The 21,419-nt window shown below is 32.5% G+C and overlaps 2 protein-coding genes across 6 annotated transcripts; both read right to left on the bottom strand.

The window, feature by feature from the left end:
• Window positions 1–4,592: 4,592 nt before the first annotated feature.
• On the bottom strand, window positions 4,593–13,478 carry LOC129304127 (soluble starch synthase 1, chloroplastic/amyloplastic). The gene is made up of 16 exons (XM_054943785.1): window positions 13,428–13,478; window positions 13,001–13,335; window positions 11,806–12,176; window positions 11,611–11,688; window positions 11,393–11,517; window positions 10,783–10,864; window positions 10,010–10,183; window positions 9,698–9,779; window positions 8,536–8,627; window positions 8,395–8,457; window positions 8,237–8,326; window positions 7,880–8,004; window positions 7,662–7,770; window positions 7,534–7,589; window positions 5,264–5,303; window positions 4,593–5,003 (listed from the first exon to the last, which is right to left on the bottom strand). Exons 2-16 carry the CDS (start codon window positions 13,293–13,295, stop codon window positions 4,845–4,847), a joined length of 1,941 nt encoding a protein of 646 aa, XP_054799760.1. The 5' UTR covers window positions 13,296–13,335; window positions 13,428–13,478; the 3' UTR covers window positions 4,593–4,844.
• A 975-nt stretch (window positions 13,479–14,453) lies between these two features.
• Window positions 14,454–18,890, bottom strand: LOC129302053 (protein IQ-DOMAIN 21-like). Of its 5 annotated transcripts, none has more exons than XM_054940715.1 (5): window positions 18,616–18,890; window positions 18,377–18,487; window positions 16,826–17,119; window positions 16,023–16,355; window positions 14,454–15,236 (listed from the first exon to the last, which is right to left on the bottom strand). In XM_054940715.1, exons 2-5 carry the CDS (start codon window positions 18,464–18,466, stop codon window positions 14,586–14,588), a joined length of 1,368 nt encoding a protein of 455 aa, XP_054796690.1. In that variant the 5' UTR covers window positions 18,467–18,487; window positions 18,616–18,890; the 3' UTR covers window positions 14,454–14,585. The 5 variants fall into 5 exon arrangements, with proteins under 5 accessions (XP_054796690.1, XP_054796692.1, XP_054796689.1 ...); XM_054940717.1 differs by having other exon boundaries at window positions 18,377–18,481; XM_054940714.1 differs by having other exon boundaries at window positions 18,680–18,890.
• Between the last annotated feature and the right edge of the window lie 2,529 nt (window positions 18,891–21,419).

Here is a 21,419-nt window from a genome sequence, read left to right as displayed (position 1 = left end):
AAGTAAAAGTTTATATCTTGACAAACAAATGTTTAGAATTGATGTGTCATTAAAATTTACAAATTTACAACTAAATATTAATAAGTATAGGTTTAGCTATTTGCAATTTAAAATTCAAAATTTTCTATTTTAAATATTTACAACTCAATGATGGCAAGTTTTAATTTTTATAACTTTTGTAACAATTCTTAAAAATTCCAAAAATCTTAGAGAAGCTAAAATAGTTGTCACTACTATACTAAGACTCAGTGCCATTATTACCATTCTCCCAGAGGCCACTTATCATCAATGCCAAATCATGCTCGCTCTCATGGTTGAACTCTTCTCCAATTTGACTCATCCCGCCAATGCCAACATGACCCCATAAATTCACATAGCTATAACCTTACAATCCATCCCTCTACCACTAATGAAGTCGTTTCACTTCACCAACCACAATCAAAGACATCACCAAAAAAAAATCACGACAAGAAAATGAGATGGGGGAGGGTGAGAAGAAAGGTAATGAGAGAAAGGAGAGAAGAAAGATGAAAAGAGAGTACAAAGAGAGAGGAAAAGGAAAGGAGGAGAAAAAAAGCAGACTGAACATTGGTTTGTTTTGGGAGGGGTAAATAGGTTTTTTTTTGTTAAACATATTTTCATTCAAGGCCTTTGGGCTTTGAGAGACATTTCATATTGTATTGGCCCTAAGTGAAATTTTTTCTTCCTTGAAAGCCTTAGGTGCGATTCTCTCTTAAATATATTCATTGAGAATCTTATACAAATATATCTATAAAAAAAAACTAATACTGATAAATGTTTGTAAGCTATGAAATGAAAAAAAAAATCATTCATTAATAAAAAAAAAATCATTCATGGTTAAAATTTTAAAATATTTAGTACTAAATTTTTGAAAGCTTAAAATATATAATAAATAATAAAATAAAGAAAAATTCTTATCTCTAAAACTTAAAAATAAGCAAAGTTTTAGCTAGATTAAAAAATAACACAGTATCAACGAAATTATAACATTTAAAAATACAATTTCTTTCATTAAAAAATTAAGTTGCACATGGCCATGCGTAACCAAAAAACAATCCACGTTATTCAACACATGAAGTCTAATCATGCACTCAGTAGTCGGTAATTTGCATCAACAGCCATTGACATCGAGGTTTATTAAGATAACCAGACTTTATGCTCTGCGATGCAAAGGGATTTTAATTCTCATTTTTTATTCAAAGCGAATAAAAAAGAAAAAGAATGTTTTCACGAGTTTAATTTTTTAAAAATGGAAAAATATGTTATAATTTTTTATTTGAGAGATGTACAAGAAAAAAAACTAAAAAATCAATTAAAAACTTTCTAGCCACAATTCTCTATTTTTCTAAAATTAATGTCACTAAAATTTAAAATCCCAACTCTGACCATTTTTTTATCCAAACAAATCATAAAAATTAATACTCCATTCAAATATAAAGCATTTTTAATCAAATCTCACTTTCAATAAAGTAGTTATTTGTCTTCAAACTAATCTTATATTTTCATATTTACCTATTAAAAAATAGGATGTTTTATTCTGAAATAAATATAAAGTAATTTATTCAACAAGGATATTTTAAAAAAAGATAATAATTACATTTTGAAAGACTAAAAATACTTTATATTTTTGAATATCCAATCTTCAAAAAAAGCCTTATGTTTTTTAATGGAGGGAGTAGAAATTAAATTATGATTTTACAAAAGTAATAGTTGATAGAAAGTATGAAATAAAATCGTATATGTGGTTACATATAAATAAATATAATGATGAAAAATAACTATATACTTTTATTGCCATGGCATATTTGTGATTAGAAAATAGAAATAAACAATAACTTGTTTTATTATAAAATTTGTCATCCTGTGTATAATCAAATATAGACAATAATTTATTTTAATTTATGAACTGTTATATCCATGTAAATTAAAATTCTAAAACATATATCTTGTTTTAGAATTTTTTTTTCCTTTTAAATTGTATGAGAATCTTATTTTGTCTAATATTGGCTAGCCATGCATAATAAGTATATAGATAGCAATAGGAGGATAAAAATTAATCCACATTAGGATAGGTGCTCACATTTAATACTCGATCGTGTCTCAAATAGAATTGCATCGAATAGGAGGATACTTATGAGTAGTAAAAAATAAAAAATAATTTATTTTATTTTTACACAAATTATTTAAAAATATTATATCACGTGCAATATTTTTTATATGTGATCCCCACATGAATTAAAAGTTAAACAACATATTCTAGTTAAAAAGTTATTACTTGTAAATATAAATAATGACTTATTTTATTTAAGGATTTTTTATTTTTGTGCATATGAAAAATGTAAATAATAACTTTTATATATAGTTATTTAACTAATTCAAATTTGAGTATTATTCAACACAATTTAAAATAGCTCTGTCAAAAGTAATTTTTTTCATTCACGCAATTTTGTATTATAGAATTGTTTACATTTTCAACAATTTATTTTATTTTGTGACTTGTCATTTTGTGTATATTAAAAGCACAAGTGACATATTTTATAAATAAAATTTATGATCCTTGCACTTTGTTTTTAAAATTTAAAAATAAACAATTATTCTAACATACATAAACAACAAAATTTGTCCAAATACTATCATTCAACACAGACAATAGCTCATTCTATTTTGTAATTTGGTACCTATTGCATATTTAGTTTCTTAAGTTTGCCTCAATAACAATTTAATCTTTTAAATTTATTGTTTGGAGAAAAAGTAACATACCATTAAAATTTGGTAATATAGATTAAAAAATATTAAATTGACAGTCACTTAAATTAATGATAAAATCAAATTAACTTGAAGTCAAATTTGTTTTCATTTAGTCGCATCTAATGTATCAGGTCATCAAAATAATTTATATGTTAGTTAAGGATCAATTTTTGTTTCCAAACGTCAAACATTAAAGTGACAATTTAACAAAATATAAGAAGTTAAATTGAAAAAAAATTAAACTTCAAAAATTAAATCAATAATTAATAAAATTTGAGGGACCTTTAAAATCAAACAATATGCTTTATTCTAAAATTTGTTACCCCATGGATATTAAATATATGAACACCAACTTATTTTAGTTCAAATTTATTTTACTAGGTAACAAATTTAAAATATATCTTATATGTAAAAATAAGAAATTTATTTTATAATATTTTTTATTTTATAATTTATTACCTTATGCATGTAGACCTAAATTTCAGCAGATGTAGACTTGAATTTTTATAATTTAAAAAAATTAAATTTAAAATTTTATTATAAGTTCTTCATTTATATTTTTATTATACGTACAACCACATTTATAATAAAAAAGTAAATATATTAAAACATAATTTCTAAACCATGATTGACTACAGTTACCTGTAACACTCAATGTTAGCAACTTTAATCTTTTAAATAAAATTTGATTTTGTTTGTAAAAAATAGTTGGATCATTATAGAATTATAATGATTTATTTTAAATTTGGATTCCCTAAATATCTTAAATCTACTCATTTAATGAGCATATCAATTATATACATTGAATTATATTAATGCTTAAAAATTATTCATATTCATTTCTTTATAAAATTTTAAAATAACCCTTACGATTGAAATAATTTTCACATTCATTATCCCCTTTAAAAATTTAAAATTTGATGGTATTTTTAGTATTGTATGACAAGATATCTTACAACAGTCCCATTGAATTAGAGAAAATAAAATGTTAATCGTAAGTACATCTTAATTCAAACTTTTCAATTCTAGACATAATTATTAGAATTAATCAATTTTTAAATTGTATGAATTGAGTAAAATTTGCTTATACATAAAAGCAAACAGGAATAAATTGATTGATTTAAATAACAAAATATTCTAATTTATAATTTATTGTTTAAATTTGTACATTATATATAATTAATTATTTTATACATATACAAAATACAATCAATAAATGATAAGGCTCTCATATTTACAAAAAAATTATTAAAGGTCATGCATATTATTTTTATTATGGATCTCATATCTACAAACATTTTTCGCTATAGGTCTAACACCTATTTTTTTTTTAAATTTTTGTTAGGGGTTTCATATAAACTCTTAATACGCAAGTATGAAATTTTAAAAACAAAAAAAGGAAAATTCAGGGTACTGTTCATCCAACTCTAGATAAACAGTACCATCACGATGAACTTCACAAATATATAAGATTAAATACATCTTTACGCTTATTACTCAGAATTCAAAATAAACTATTATTTATAACCTATAACTAATAAAACTTCTTGCAAATTTTATTGCATACTGACACCGATATTATTTTGCTTTGGTGGTAGGATCATGGACGATGACTCCATTGAATGTGACTTCGTCAATTAACGCCCAAAAAAAAAAAAAAATTCATTCACTTGTTTTTAGTCGTTGGAAGGGCAAAGGGGTTCCTTAACCCCTACTGTGGTTTGAGGCGAGAACGCCGAGTTGTACAAATGATTGCTCATAATTCTGAACCCGTCCACAATATCCTCCCGACTCATGGAAACTGTTTTTAGAAATCTTCGAAGTATAAAATCGATAACAGTCATAGATAATAAATATGATTCTTCCTTTCCCTTTGCTTTGTAAACAATAGGAAACCGCATCAAACAGTTGCAAATAAAAAAATAAATACGACCAAAAGTAAGTGTCTAGTGAAAAACCAAAAATGAGGTCCAATATAGGTAAGAATATGTACAACCCTCAAAATAGCTTCCTACGAACTTGAAAGTCAAGTGGCGTGGATCTGTTCTTCCATTCTATCCACTGATTGGTCTTCATCAGGAAACATATGTTGGATCCATGAATGTCCATTCGAAGACTTGTTCATACTGAGTAGCAGAATTTTCCCACGTGGAGTCCCTCGCCATTCCTCTTCTCATCAAACCCTTCCAAGAAGATTTGTGTTCTCTATATGTTAGAATGGCATATCTCAGTGCCTGTCAAAATTTAAAAACAACACTTGTGAACACTCAATGTTAGAATGGCATATCTCAGTGCCTGTCAAAATTTAAAAACAACACTTGTGAACACTCAACGCTCCAAACCCATAATTTTTGATGATAAAACTATGGCGTAGACTGGAAAAAATTTCCATTGCATTTGACACGATAAGTGTGCTGAGAATTGAATGATGGAAAGGTCAACAAGGAATCTGTTTCCATAAAATGAATGACATGTACAAAGACAATAAGCTTACCACTAACATGCTTTCTTTAGTTAGAGGAGAAAACGTCCACCTGTCCGTACAGTTCATAACAATGTCATAACCCACATTATGTAAAATGCAGAACCATCGTAGCATTACCAATGGCAATGTCAAAAGACTAAAACACGGCAAGAATCATCAATAGATTCATAAATGCTAAACATCAGAAATTGGCATATTGAATTCAAAGTTCACAATAGAGAATTAAGTTTTCATAAATGATGATGGTCACTGCAAGATGACATCACCGCCTAGCAAGAAGTAATCCAAATTTTTTTTCATATTTTTAAGCATGTTCCAGGAAGTTCAGGCAGCATATTAGCTCCTATATCTCACTTATTTTTGTCCTTTTGTATCAATTACTACATGCCACTAAGAAGTTCTAGCTCACGTCCGATACGAACATAAATTGAACTTACAAAAATTCAAGCCAGGGGGCTTAAGATGCTTTAGATGCTGGTTTACAATAGATGAAAAAGTTACAGCCTTGGTTCACAGTGACAAATTTAAACATGATGAGCCAAAATTGTTATAAAAGTTCTAAAATCCTTCAGACATTAACCCCATTGTTATGCTCATTTACCACCCACAGCCCGGAGGTCAATGAGTTATCTAATTTACTAAAATATGTTAAAATGTGTAGTTAAATTATGTAAATTTATTTATTCCTTTAGTAGATAGATATTAGTTGGAGGTTAGAGGTTAAGATAGCATTTTTTTACTCTATGTTGATATACTCTTATAAATATCACAACAAGCTCTTGTAAATGATCTAAGAAAAATAATTAAAATTATTTTTTCACCGAATTTGTCATCGTATCACAGCTATCTCAGGTTTAGAGTATTTTTGTTTTTTTTAAAGGTTTGGGTTCAGTTCTGCATTTTTACCTCAGGTTTTTGAAGGCCATAATTGGCATGGGGTTCAAACAGAGTCAAGACAATCACACTTTGTTCATCAAACATTTCTTCAAAGGAAGTAACAATTTTACTTGTTTATGTTGATGATATCATGGTAACAGGGAGTGATTTGGAAGGGATTCAGTCTTTGCGAAGTGAACTGATGAAAGAATTCCAAATGAAAGATTTAGAGAGGTTGAAATACTTCTTGGGCATTGAAGTGGCTCATTCTAAGCATGGTATCTTCATATCTCAACATAAATTTATTCTTGATCACCTCACTAAAACAGGAAAATTGGGGTGCAAGTCTATGGACACTCCAATTGAACAGAATCACAAACTTTGTAAGGAAGGAAAATGTCCAAGCAAGCCGAAGAAAAATCATAAGTCTAACAAACCTCCTCCTCCAGAGCCTTCTATCAATAAGGAACCCTATCTAAAACTTGTTGGGAAATTGATTTATCTAGCTTACACTAGACTGGACATTGCCTATGTCATGATCGTAGTAAGCCAATTTATGCATGATCCTAAAGAGTCTCATCTGCAGGCGGTTTATCGAATACTTGAGTATTTAAAAGGCACTTGGGGAAAAGGCATTATGTTCAAGAGAGGGAAAAGATTGACCATTGAAGCATACATTGATGCAAATCATGGAGGAGACATGGGTAATAGAAGGTCCACATCAGGTTATTGCACGTTTCTCGACTCAAATCTCATTACTTAGAGGAGCAAGAAGCATGTTGTAGTATCTAGATCTAGTGCTCAAGCCGAGTTTAGAATTATGGCACTTGGAATTTGTTAGTTGTTGTGGGTAAAGATAATTTTACTAGATTTAAGAATCAAATGGGAAGGTCCAATGAGGCTTTATTGTGACAAGTCAGCTATCAACATTGTTCATAATCCTGTACAGCATGATAGGACCAAGTATGTTGAAATTGATCCACACTTTATCAAAGAACAGTTGGAAAGTGGTCTAATTTGTACCCCCTATAAACCCTTTTATGATCAATTGGCAGATATACTTGCAAAAGGACTATCATGTGAACATTTTCATAAGTTAGCATCCAAACTGGGAATGGATGACATCCACTCTCCAACTTGAGGAGGAGTGTTAAAATATGTAGTTAAATAGTGTAAATTTATTTATTCCTTGAGTAGATAGATATTAGTTTGTGGTTAAAGGTTAAGATAGCATTTATTACTCTATGTTGATATACTCATACAAATATCACAGCAAGCTCTCCTGAATGATCTGAGAAAAATAATTAAAAGTATTTTTTCACCAAATTTGTCAAAATATAACAATCAAATATTTTGGAGAATATTTGGTCGAAGAAAAACATCCAAGCTCATGGAACACATACCCTGTACCATCACCGTTGCCACCTTCAGCATATGGATTAAAATTTTTTACAGTATCCTGTAAAACAGCAAAGAGAATGGAATGAAGGCATATAATAAACATGGATTTGCTGACATCATCTTCACTTACTCTTAGTCCTCCAGTTTCATGAACCACTGGTATTGTTCCATATCTCATTGCATACAACTGATTTAGCCCACAGGGTTCAAATGCGGATGGCATCAGTAGTATATCACAGCTGTTCATACCATTACACAGTAGTAAGGATCATAATTGAGGGAGAAACAAGGGAAAAAAAAGAAAAAACCTGCAACATTTCAAATAAAAAGTGGAAAATTTTGGATCACCCTGCAGTTATTCTATGAGAAACGGGAACATTAAATCCAACCCAACCCCGTAATTTGTCCTCATAAGCTGACTCTGTTGCTCTCATCCAGTCTTCATAACTAGGGTCTCCTGAACCAAGCATAACCTGAAAATGCCATCAGTGATGACTCTTATTAAAAAAAATATAAATATATATTGTCAACCTAATAGAGGCCAAAAGACAAAATCAGAACTTATTCCTCAGAGATTTTACACGTATTTGTTAAAATTATAGTGGCCTTTATTACATTATACACACAAAAACATTATGCTCTTGGATTTGAATAGCTAGCACCACATCAGATTAAGTTGATATAACAAACTAAAAAATAACTTACAAATTGAACATCATCTTCCATGAGCTCTGGAGTTGCCAACCGAATCTGGTCAATACCTTTCTGGTAGTCCAGTCTTCCAATGAATCCAATCTACAAGGCTCAGCTGCAATTAATAACACAGAGTGAACAAGAATTTTTACCAAGGTACCAAATCTTACCAATGGACAATCTGGCCGAATGGGAAGACCCAATTCCTTCTGCAAAGAAATTTTGCATTGGACCTGTACATGACAGATGATATGAGGTAAGATAAATCTAGTTCTTAAATGAGAGGGATGACAAAGAGAGACTAAATCAACCTTCCCAGAAAAGTCATCAGCAGAATAGTGGCAAGCAATATATTCATCCGATGATGGGTCCCATTCAGCAACATCAATTCCATTGGTGATCCCTGGTCATGATTAATCTGTTACAGGTTCATTCTTTGAAGTATGTCATTCAGCAACAATTAAGAAGGCGATTTCTTTTTGTGCTTCTACATATTTGCATTCACACAAGAACTTGCAGAAGTCAGGACATAAATATGATGGAGAGAGAAGATAATCACAGGAGATGCATCTGTAGGTCTGCACAAAGACTGGGCCGACCCCTAACCTGAATCCTGGCCTGGATATAAGTCAAATTCCACTTTTGAAACCAAGGCCCAGTATACCCGACTTGGAAATAATCATTGACAAAAAATAACATCTTCTCTATTAATTTTATGAAAGTAAAAAAGGCCTGTATTCTGTGAATAACTAGACAAACTTCAAACTTCTCTTTATAACAGACAAACCAATATATTTGTGGCACTGCGTTCACAAGTCACAATTACCTAACGAAGGTACAGAATATTTCAATATAATATTGATGCACTTTAAAGCTTATGAGCAGGATAGGAGAAATTTTACCAGGTATACAAGCTTCGAGAAATAGATACCACTAATTTCCAAATTCAACATCAAGACTTGCAAATGATTTTTTTGAACTAAACGGCTTGAAGGAAAAAATTATAACAAATAACTAAGTCATGTTTGCTTTCAAATACTTTCCTTCCTCCACGTAAACGTATAGCATGCATTTCCTTTATGAGAGGACTATTAAAATATTCTTGGAGTAGCTATACAAGTGTTTAGTCCCTAAGATTGTAATGATCTCAAGTAATAAGGCTCACTAATTCTTGGCCAGACAAAAGGCTCACTAATTCTGTTAGAAACACTTGGATTGATTGTGTATCTTCCCTCAAAAAGGTACAAATAATGTTGTCAAAGTCCAATATCAAATTTGATCTTAGGCATAGCAAATTTGATCGAGAATTTATTCTTGCGAAGAGGTCACTAAGGCTACGGTTGCTGATGAATGGAAGTTCTTTCAGAAGCATAAACTATATATTTATCAATTTGATATCTTTTAAACAATAAATAACATTTCGTATTATATGCTTAAAAATGCATGCTACACGAGAAAAAGTAAAATGGGTACCATTGAGAACACTTCTTCGACTGCTTAACAGGTCATGTAGACCATATCCTCCTTCACTTGTTGTTATCTCCCAAGAATAGCCCTTCAAAAGGGAGGCACATTTTACACAGCATATCATTACATGATAAAATACAAGACGCATGTCAGGCATGAATATCCATGTTTTCATAGTCTATTGAAACAAATCAATTTGTTATTGTGAATAATCATTTGGCATCTAGGAAAGAAATCAATTTCACCATGAGTATCAAGATTCAAACTTAAAGATACCAAGCAACTGGAAGCAAAATATATGACATGCAGCATTATGACCTTGCTAACTGTTAGTATCCTGTCAGCTGTCACAATTGCACCTTTTAGAAAATTGACAGCTTCACCCGTGTCAAGAGCATGAGTCCTTGCCCAAGTAGGAAACACCCATTCCAGTGCTCCCCGCCATTCCAGAGGCAGTCCCAAGTTACCATATGTGATTGCAGGTTCCACTCCCTGATATATGATAAACCTTCATCAGCTTGTTTCATGATTTAGAAAAATAAAACGCTGCCCATCCAAGAATGAATTGTACATGGGTAGGCTATCAGCCAGCAAATCACATTTTTTAGAACGACAACTATACACTTTATTAGGAATAGTATGTATACCAATTTCAGGACACAATCAAGCTTGTTTGATATACATGCTATAATAGTTATCACCTGAACTTTAAATACTCAGAAATTCATAAATTTTTGGGTGACTAATGCAACCTTGTTGTTCACGATCACATCCAAGTTCATGATTTGAATGTGGTTTGATGGGATTTAAAGGTTTGGTTTTTCCCAATGCACGCACCACTAATATAGCCTTTCAGCATCTGTCAGATTTCTACTCTCTAGAATGTAACTTGACCACCATCAATAAGGGGTGGATGAACAAGGCACAAGGCGACAAGCATCAGATACAAATCAAAGGTCAATTTTGTTGCAGAAATCCTTCGCCCAAGTTTCTATTGTTGAAGCTCAGAAGTTCAACAAAAGAAATTAGAGATAACAAAACATACTATCATGTCAAAAAGAAAAAAATGAATTGAATTTAAATTAAGTTACCTGATGGGCAATGTTATGGATCACCAATATACTGCGAGAATCTTTGTATACTCCATGTGGGCGATATTTTGCTGCCAAAAGTCTGCACACAATTTAAGCACCGGTACTCATCCTCAACAATGTTACCATAGATAATCACAAATAGTTCTATATGGAACTCAAATTATGAAATAATCACAAATAGTTCTATATGGAACTCAAATTATGAAAACACCAATGCCTTAATTGAAGCACATCAATGAAGAAGAAAAATCCATAACAAACAGAAAACTTAAGGACTTCAAGAAGTAATTGGCAAAAGAAAGCTTTCAAATGATACATCTTTTGGTCCAGGATTCTGTTAACCTCAGTTTAAAAATGGCAAGCTAAGCACAAAGCGAGAAATTATCTATGCCTATATTTTCTAATGTAAGTTGCGTCAGCTATGATGATGGATGCTTGCACAATCATAATGAGAACTTTATTTGTTTGACAGAAATGATTTGCACAGAAAAACCAAAATTTACATACTCACAGAGACTGTAATTTTTCATTGGAGGAAAAAGGAGATAGTGCTAAATTTGAAGAAGTCAAAATAAAAGATAATAATTGACAAAGGTAGCATGCATACACAGGGACTAGACTGGCATGCCAGTCATTAACAAGGAAAAGGCATTTCTCTCCATAAGTGAATCCTCCCAATGGAAGCACTAGCGGGGCTTCACATGCTGCATGGCAAAGTAAAGTGAACCGAAACTGTGAAACCAAATGCGAGAGACGTCCATCATTATTCATTATACACGGATAAAAGTACAAATCTAATTTCAAAACTAGGCAACAAGAATATACCTGGTTATCACCAAAAGCCCCATAACTATCCCCATATGGATTTCCAGGCCTATGGTATGAGGGGTGATCCACAAATACCTAAACATAAAATGAAAGTATAAATCATTATCACAGACAAAATGTAGATTCTACAACGTGAGGAACTAGGTAGTTTTGATTTTAAATAACAACTGAAATCAATTTAGAAGCTCTTACCCAATCAACACCTTTTCTATACTCATGAAAAAAGCCAACTTCATGAACCCCTCCGAAGCAATTTATCTTGGAATGGTGATCCAGATCAACGGTACCAGAATAAATAGAATCCTCAGAAGTACCACGTAGGTATCTGGGTGAAACAACCATTACCCGATGTCCACGAGCTGCTAGTGCTATAGGCAAAGAACCACAAACATCTGCTAGTCCCCCAGTTTTTGAATATGGTTTAGCTTCGGAAGTAACAAAAACAATATTATATGAAACTTTAGTTTGAGCTTTCTCTTCTCCTTCTGTATCTTCAGATTCTTCAACTTGCATGCTTTCAGATTGTTCTACTCTATCAGCAGTTTCATCTTCTACAATTGTGCCTGAACATGATTTTTCAGGAGTCATATTACCGAATTCACATCCTAGTATGTAATTATTATATCCTCTTAAACTTCGTGGATGGAGGATTATTTGTGTCCATTATAACCATAGCTTTGAAATGTACAAAAGATTTTACTATATACTTTTTGGTTTCACAGAACTCCTTTTTTTTTTTCAATAAGATGTTGGTACATAGGATGTAGTGCGTTTCTAGGGGTGCTACTGCCAATTTACTTAATCAAATATACGTTTCACATCTCATGTATTCTGTATCGAACATAGCAAGAAAAGAAAACAATATTATAGATACAGGTTTTGCACCAAGGAAAAGGCTACTTGAAACAACGAGAACTCAAGTCACATGCATTTGGAAATGGACAATCCAAAAGCAACTAACCTTAATATAATTTTACACGAAAGATGAATGATCAGAGTTTCAGAAATTGCTAAGAAATCCAGATGCCAAATTAATTGCCCCTGTCATGCTTTATCTAATCAGCTTCGCTATTGTTAAATCCAATCCCTAGGTTGGTCTTAGTAATCAGTCATTGACTCTAAAATACCAATTACAGACATTATCCACTAGAGAAGACATACTCTAAATCATTGATAAATTTAGAATTGAAGAGTGTAATGATAGTGAAGTGAATAAATTAAGCCTAAAAGAGAATACAAAATTCAAAGTATCTTCAGAGGCAACTATATGTGTTTTTCTTTTTTAAATTAAAAAAAAATTAGACATACAAAACTAAACAAATGAACGGGAATGGCAAAAGGTCGATTATAAACTACAAGTCTAAAAACAAAAATGAAAAGATCGTACCAGAATGAGGAATCAAATGAAAGCCAACTAGTAAGCCAGAAGCATCCGTCTCTTTGGCTAATACCAGTGCCCTTTCTCTCTTCTTAAATTCTCGACCTTCGTCTTCAAAAGCAGAAGGCCCGTCTTGTGAACCACTCTTTCCACCAGAAAGGGAGCTTCTGAGACGCAGGGAGCCATTTTTACATCTTCTTTTCAGCAGAGAATCGAAGCCGAGCTGGCTTACGACTCCAGAATTGCCTTTGTTTAGAGCGGAATTAGCACTCAGAATTACCCGAGATAGCTCAAGAGACTCCATGCGGCGGAGAGGATAACAGAATCCGAAAGATAGACGAGTCCTATAGCAGACGAAAGGGATCGTGAATAGCGGTTGAAAAAGCAAAGAAAATAAAAGTGCAGTGTGCGTGACTTGAGGAAGCAGAGCACGTACGTTGGACTGTGATTTTGAGAGAGAAGAGGGTGCGTCAGATCTGGAAAAAGCGCGAAAATATAGAAGCATCCCGAGTTCGGTTACCGAGGAATTCTAGGCTACTCTTATTCTGCCACATCATTTATGAATGTCCAATGAACTCGTGACACCTTGCAACTTTTAGCCCCCGTATCAGCTTACGTGTCATTTGATACTTTATTAATTTTGCTATTTAAACCTCATTTTTTTTGCTCTTTTCTCCGTCATCTACTGCACACGCAGCACGGGCATCGCCTTTTTTGTTTTTTTCCCCTCACCTGCCTTTTACTAACTCATCGATGTTTTCTTCCTTTAAAAGTTGTTTTTCTTCCTAAATGACATTTCGATTTTATTTTCTTTGATTTCAAAATTTTATATTTTACTTAATTTAAAATTTTATAAATTAATTTTCAATATTCAATTTTTATTCTATTTTTTAATTAAATCACTTTTAATGTACTGAACATCTTAGCCATGAAGTTAATTTTTTAACAATGAGATTTTTTTTTAATAATACTAATACTAAAAAGCATTGAAAGAATAGTTGGATAACACAGGTAACTTGCTTGGAAAGGGCCGTGGCGCAAGATTAGGCCGTGGCGGAAGCTTCGCTCAATGGTAGCAGATTCAGAGAATAAAACTGCTGACACCTGACTCGAGAAGCCTTGATCGCAACACTGAAGAGTGAAGACGGGAATTTGAAGAATTCAAGGGTGCATGTGTCTAATGAACGTAAACATGCTTAGAAATGCAGCCTTGTATTAAAAATTTGATTTTAATGTTATAATAGCATAGGATTAAAAATATATCAAATTGAAAGTCAGAAATGAAATAAAATTATGCTTATAAAATAAATAAAAATATAGAATACTAAAAACCAAGGGAATATTTGTACAATTAGGATGAAACAAATAGAGGTTAACGGATCTTATTAAAAAAAAAATATTATCCTACAATATATTGAATTATTGAAAAAGAAATGGAAAACAAACGAATAAACCCAAGACATTTAAACTAAATACCTTTTCAAATGTTTGATTTATCATTGGTTCATAACATCAAAGAACATTATTAAATTTCCATAAATATAATGCATTGAGCACCCACCCTGTCCTGATATTTGACGATTCTTATTATAGATCATGCCCAAGCATGTGCTCCCAGAGGCAGTGTCCAATCCTCCGTACCAGCATAGTCTGTGCTTCCTCCCGCGATCCGTTTAGACTGTAGCCTGGCCCCACTAATTTTTGGGCCTGGGCTCTTCATAAATAGATTACTTGCCGTTCCTCCACCTGAGATAGGGGAGTCACACCCCGACTCAATAACGGAGCTCTTCTTAGTTGAAGAATTCCACTGTGGCACAGAAGAGCCACGCGGCTTGACCGGGCCTTGACCCCTTACCTTGGCCTTTGCAGACTGGGTCGGAGCCATATAGCTCGGTATACTTGGGTTGGCCAGGGGCTGCAGATCATGGGGCCGCCTATTGGGAATTGGACTTGAATCAAGAAGAAGGCCTTGGCCCATGATGGTGTTGCTTGAGTTCGGAGGTGCAACAATGTCCATTTCCACCGTCTTCTCAGACATGTCATCTGCAGTGGTGGTGGTTGTAACAGCTTGGGTCATGCGATAAGAGGTTTCAGGCGGCCCCAAGGGCATCGCTTGATGTTTTTGAGAGGACATCCAACGTTCTAACCAGTTCCAACCCTGCTTGGCTTGTTCAAGCTCACTGGTATATGTTCCCATTTCTTCATCACCAGGATTCAGGCCCGCATGTGGCCACTGTTTCCATTGCTGCAGATAAAACAAAAGTGGTCAAAATCACGTTTACAAGTGGTTTCGTACCTAATTATACGATCACTTTTGGTATTCAAGTTAGACCAACTACATAAATACTTTAAATTTTAAGTGGACACTGCATATTATATTTCTACAATCTAATGACAAGATATGTGATTGGTTTGCCAGAGAAGAATGCTAAGAAGTTTCAAAAATTGGATTTCCTTGTGTAATAAAAGGAAAAAATGCAGAATAATTTTACAAAATTGTTGCGTGTACGTATTTGCTCCTGGTCCTGACAAATTAGTGAATGCACATGTTATCTTTGAAAATTGCTAAGTTTAGCGCACTAAAGTCTATTATAGCATTTTTGAATCACTTGAAATAAAATAATTATGTGTCAAAATAAGTTTGTTGTTGACATGAGTAATATCACAAATACAGCAACAATGTATCCACAATCAAAGGGCTAGTTGACTTCATAAATGTTCTCTCCAACCAATCTTTTGATCGTTGTCAAGTGCAAATCGTGTCCTTAATTATCGCCATTAGTTTCTTATTTAATGTAAAATATTTTCATATCAATTCCTGATATAGTCTCTGCTGTGCGTGTGGATATAAACATTCAGTCTTCACTTCAGTAAAGTCAAGAAAAGCGTTTTTATCAATTGCCATTGCCAAGTTCATGGGCAATAAATATTAATCCAAGCCCTAAATAATTTTTGAGGATTAAAACTATTCAGACTGACAATCTGGAGACCAAAACCAACGAACCAAGCACAAAAAAGAAAAGTAACGAACCTGATAGTTAAAAGCGTGAGCAAGAGCCCTCTCCCTCTTCATTGCATCTTCATGTTTCCACAAGTCACTTTCATTGATTCTCTGGAAACTGTGACGCCTAGCGTTCCAACCATCATTGTATAAGGGGCTCATGGGCACTAAATCATGTTCCATCACGTTCTTGTAAATCTTGTCATGGGTCAGTTGGAGTCTGCGAGCTCTGACTCTGGCCTGCACTCTCACCAACGCTTGCATACAACGCATTGTCATTTGTGCTTGCTTCCTTACATTGTGACCTCTCACAAGCGCTTGCAGTCTCACCAATCCCTTCAAAGCACGCCGTGCACGTCGAGCCTGCACAATTTAACACCCACAAACATATAATGACAATAATTAATTTATTTTGTATAGTGAAAGAAGTCCAAATTGATTGCAAAATGATTCAATCAATTCAATATATAATATCAATATCATTTAGGAAGATTGCCAGATTTAGAATACATTTCGTTAACTTTATTAATTGACACTGAATTTGCATTAATGGGAAATAGGCAACTAAGGCTGGGAAACTCCTCTACTCTGTTTTCTGCAAGAGTGTTAAAACTTGAAAGCAACACTTCAAACATCTTATTGCAGGTAAAGTGCCAATGTATCATTACATGTAACGATTAAATGCAGAAATAAGCCACGATAATTACATCATTACTCATACCAAATAAGCCACGATATGTGATATGATCTTGAACAGTTAATAAAGTTTGCCCATTAAAGAAAGCAGTTGTTAGCAGAGCAGAGTTTGCATGAGGAAGACAGGGAGGTCTTACTAGGTAGCCTCTGTAGTATGATTGAATGAGTGTTGCTGCTCTATCTTCCTCGGATTGTCGTCCATAACCTGCCATATGAACCACTCTCGCCGCTGCCTGAGCAGCTGCCACCGCTGCCTGAGCAGCTGCAGCAGTTGCTGCCGCAACAGCAACGGCATGTCTTCGATCTTCAGTCACAGGCGTTGACGTGGTACTCTCCTCATTGGTAATATCATCAGGAGAACTCTCTGCAGGAAAAAGCTCAAACAACACAACCTCTGGTGCTTCATGTTGCCGTTTCACCTCATCTTCCTTCTACAGATCAAGCACATCCAGCCCCATACCTAATTAGCAATCATTTGGAATACTGAAGAAGAAGAAAAATGCCTAATAAACTATTTAAACTGTTACTGGTCAAGGTACAAAAATATCAGTAGACAGCGTCATTTTAGACAGAATCATGCATAAAGTGTCAACTCTCAGCTTTTTTAGTTGATTTTTTTTCTTTTTCTATTATTGCTATAACAGCTTTCAGGATAAATATGAAATAATATTCTAGCAAAAACTTTAACAAATGAGTTCAATGACGATGGGGATCTAACATAGAGAGCACGTGAACATGATCGCTATAAAAGGGAAGATGGGCTTGGTTAGGTGGAATTATCAATATGTGACATGGATATTTGATATATTCACATGACAGAACGGGGGACCATGTCTAAATAATAATTAAACCGTAGGGGTTCATGGTCCTGAGCATCCTCAGAAATGGCCTGGCAGGTCGTACTTTATTTGGCAGTGCATAAAAAATCAAGAACAGCATCCAGGATGTTGTTCACTTGCCGTAGCCCTAATTGTGAAGGAGGACAAGGGACAAGTCTTCAATATGTAAGGTAGGATTTTTATGATACCTATTAACTTTGCATTATATGCTCCAGATATGCAATTTTCATTTTGCTCAAGTTGGTTGGATTGGGTTGCTAATTCGAGGAAGCGAGAAAATGACTTATTCAGCAAACATACAGAACTCCGGTTAAGTGACCCGCCAATTTCTTTTACACACACACACACACAATAAAATATAATAATTAAATTATATTAAATTATTAAAACACATCTATTTAATTAGTAATTAACGCGTTGCATTCATCTTTAATAAAATTAATCTTGACTCATTCAGAAACCAGAACTTCTACAAGACACTCTACCCAAAATGACACATGAAAGTTTTAGCAATAGGAGACTTTTAATGTTAATCGGTGATTCATGTGTAGACTTATCATAGAATAAATTAAGATAACGGAGCCATTGTCTGGCCCAAAGAGCAACAACAACGTAGCCCTTGATCTCTGAAGTTCTGCCAGTATTTTTAGCTCTAGAAATTTCTCTCATTCCTGTGAACTCGATGTTGTATCTATACATACTATGACTGTTTTCAGAAGAAACTGAACAAATTAATGAACGAAGGTGAAAATGGAATAGCATAATCATGAGATTGCAATTTCGGAACTTCGATTTCAGAATAAAAATAAAAAGAACAGCAAAAAAGACAAGAACAGAGAAACCGATCACCTTCCTCTCCGGCACCGGCGAGTCCTTAGGAGAAGACTTGAAAACTTTCTTCACCGACGAGAACCAACCGCCTCCACCCTTCTTCCCCATCTAAGACGGAAAGATCTGCCTCTAATTGCCATCAGCATACCAATTCAGCCATGTCAAAACATCAAATCCAATTCTCAGTCTCAACAATAACCCGAAAAACCTTAATAAAAACACACATTTCAACAAGTATAACCAAAGGACAAGCATACATGCACTCAAATTCAGACCCACTCAGAATCTCGTGAAGAACAAGAGAGAAGGTATGAAATAAACCAGGAATGCGGAAAACTGGTGTTTGGATCACTTGGCCAGAGCTTTCAAAAATTGCGTCGAGCATCTGCCAGACTCATATATCATATATGTACATTTGGAATAATCTTCAGAGGAGGAGAGAAATCAACTAGCGATCCAAAATGCAGGGGGAGAAGTGATAGAGAAGAAAGTGGTGAGGAAGATGGAAAAGGGAGTGAGATCAGTAACTGTAAAGCCCGCGCAAACGCCGTTTGGATTTATCTCAGTCACGGGGGATTAGATAGACAACGAACAGAGCCTTGACAGTTGGAGGAAGGAGCCCACAGAATTCTTACACGTCAACGCCCCCTTCCGTGTAGTATCCATGGTTGCCATTAATTACTTAATTTTATATCTTATATAATATTAATTAATAATCAATATGTATAATATCTCGCCCACGCTTAGTATAATATAAAGGGCGAAAGTCCATTTTATTCCTATTTTTTTTAGAGGAATACTAGCTATTTCACATTAATAAGTGGGACATTTTTTCTTTTAAAATTTCTATTAGTGATTCATTAAATCTATCATTTTTTGCTAATGTAGTATGTTTTTTTGGTGTTAATTTGCCTTTGAATTAATTTTCTTAAAACACTGAGCATCCTAAAATTTCTTTTCTTCAAGGAACATTGAATACCCGATATTAATAGGTGAAACTTTTTCTTAAATTATTTTTTAGATGAGTAAAAATCTCCCTCTTCTAAAAAATAATTTAGGAGGAAAAATGCCCAATTTATTAATACAAATATCCAGCACTTCTCGAAATAAAGTACAAGAAAAAAGGCACTTTAACGCTAATATAAAATTTAAGAAAAATTACATTTAAGTCCTGTGAAATAGGCTTATTTACAAAGTAAAGTCATGAAATTCAAAAACTATAACCAAATCTCTTAAAATATGAGTATAATTTAAAATTAAAGTGTGAAGATTATAATATCCCTATTAAAAAATATATCAATTAAATAATAAATTGTAAAAATTACGATTAAAAACTTATAGTTGTAATTTCACAATTTGTGAGTAAATTTTTTTAGTTCACAAGTCAAATTTTGTGTTCATTATAAGAACTCTCAATTATTTACTATTTACTTGCAAATATAACTTCACATGTTACAAGTAGCAATTGTTAAATCAAATTGTTTATCATTTATTAATAACTAGAACTTCACAATTAAAATATAAAAATAAATAAATCACAAATCAAATTTTATCTTTCATCAACACCATAATAAAAGACTCTCAACTCTTCAAGTGCTAGTGCCTTCACTGTTGCTCTTCCTTTTGCCCTCCTATATTCATATTGCATACTCTCATCCTAATTTTTCATCACCACCTTTCTAATATGAAAAATAACAACATACTCATTTGAATAATATTATCTTAACATCTCAATTTTAAAATACATTTAAGTTCAGAGGGATTTGATTTTGATTTTTAAATTTTACAAGACTTATTTATAAATAAGCTTACGTAATAGGACCTGTATATAATTTTCTCTAAAATATATTTCCTCCAAGTCCAAACTATAAACATTTTCCCTACTCTTCTTGGTTCAAAATATAAACTTAGTATTTGACAAAAAAAAATTCCATTTTATTGCTTATATTTATTAATTTAAATTCTCATTGGATTCCTGTCTGTAAATTCATGACCTTTTTCTCATTCATCATAAATCATAACCAAGGGTAAAAAAGAAAAAAATGATATATATTTTTATGGGAATAAAAATTTTATTAGTATATGAATTATTATTAAAAAATATTTATATTTTGGATATGAGGCGGTATATCTCTATATGAAACAATATTTAAATGTCATTTGAAATATGGTTTATCTTAAACTGTATAACGCACAAAACTCATTATGTAATTAATAATAAATATGTTTACAAAATGCTGACAAAAATTTGAGGCGATATATAGTGGAATGTAAAGTTGCAGCCGTAAGAATATAGATTTTATCATACTTAATAGAAAGACATGATTAGCGACTCAAGGGTGTTTAATTTAACTAGTTAAAGAAATTGAATCAGCTTATTTTAAGGTTTCAAGTTCAAGTCTTAAAATATACAATTATATTAAATAAATACATTAAAAACATCCTTAAAACACACATGAGAATGTCATTAGTAATAACAGTCTCTGTGAGTTTGGATTAGTTGGAGTAGAAGATGGCCCTTGGTTTTTCAAGATACAAAACCATGGAATAAAAAAAAAATCTTCAACTACTTATTTAATTAACAAAAATTCTTACCCATGTTAGCATGTTTTAGTTAAAAAAGAAAAAAAATTTATACCTAACTTTATATACTTAAAGTACTTGTTTTCAATTAAATTAAGACAAATATATCTTTTATATAATATTTAATGTATAAAATTTTTTATTATTAACATATTAAAATTAACATATTTTAATTTAATTAAATAAAAATATATTAAATATATAAAGTTAAGTATATAAATATGTGAGATACGTACATACACATGTATAATTATACGTACATACACATATATAATTAGTCAAAACTAGCATTATTTGTAAGTGAAGGATAACCTGTTTTGGAGTGTGTGCAAATCAATGGGGTCTCTCTAAATATTTTCAATAACTCCGTGAAATATCGAGCGAGGATATCTAGTTTTTCTTGAATATGTTATTTATTTAAAGAAAAGTAAAATATCCCCAACACTACAGTTTATTTCAGTAACCCCAAACGATATTT

The sequence above is a fragment of the Prosopis cineraria genome, unplaced genomic scaffold (assembly GCF_029017545.1).
Source record: "Prosopis cineraria cultivar Desert tree isolate PC_DT_omini unplaced genomic scaffold, ASM2901754v1 PC2, whole genome shotgun sequence".
In the NCBI taxonomy this organism is placed as follows: domain Eukaryota; kingdom Viridiplantae; phylum Streptophyta; class Magnoliopsida; order Fabales; family Fabaceae; genus Prosopis; species Prosopis cineraria.
The sequence above is the reverse complement of the archived record's forward strand: the minus strand, read 5'-3'. Positions and strand labels throughout refer to the sequence as shown.

Coding starts and splice junctions, on each gene's coding strand:
- LOC129304127 (XM_054943785.1), bottom strand. CDS start 13,295: ATGGAGTCTCTTGAGCTATCTCGGGTAATTCTGAGTGCTAATTCCGCT. Junction 8,327..8,394: donor TTCGGCCAGATTGTCCATTG/GTAAGATTTGGT, acceptor TGAGCCTTGTAG/ATTGGATTCATTGGAAGACT. Junction 5,304..7,533: donor GGCAACGGTGATGGTACAGG/GTATGTGTTCCA, acceptor CTGTACGGACAG/GTGGACGTTTTCTCCTCTAA.
- LOC129302053 (XM_054940715.1), bottom strand. CDS start 18,466: ATGGGGAAGAAGGGTGGAGGCGGTTGGTTCTCGTCGGTGAAGAAAGTT. Junction 17,120..18,376: donor CGCCGGTGCCGGAGAGGAAG/GTGATCGGTTTC, acceptor CTTGATCTGTAG/AAGGAAGATGAGGTGAAACG. Junction 16,356..16,825: donor CATACTACAGAGGCTACCTA/GTAAGACCTCCC, acceptor TAAATTGTGCAG/GCTCGACGTGCACGGCGTGC.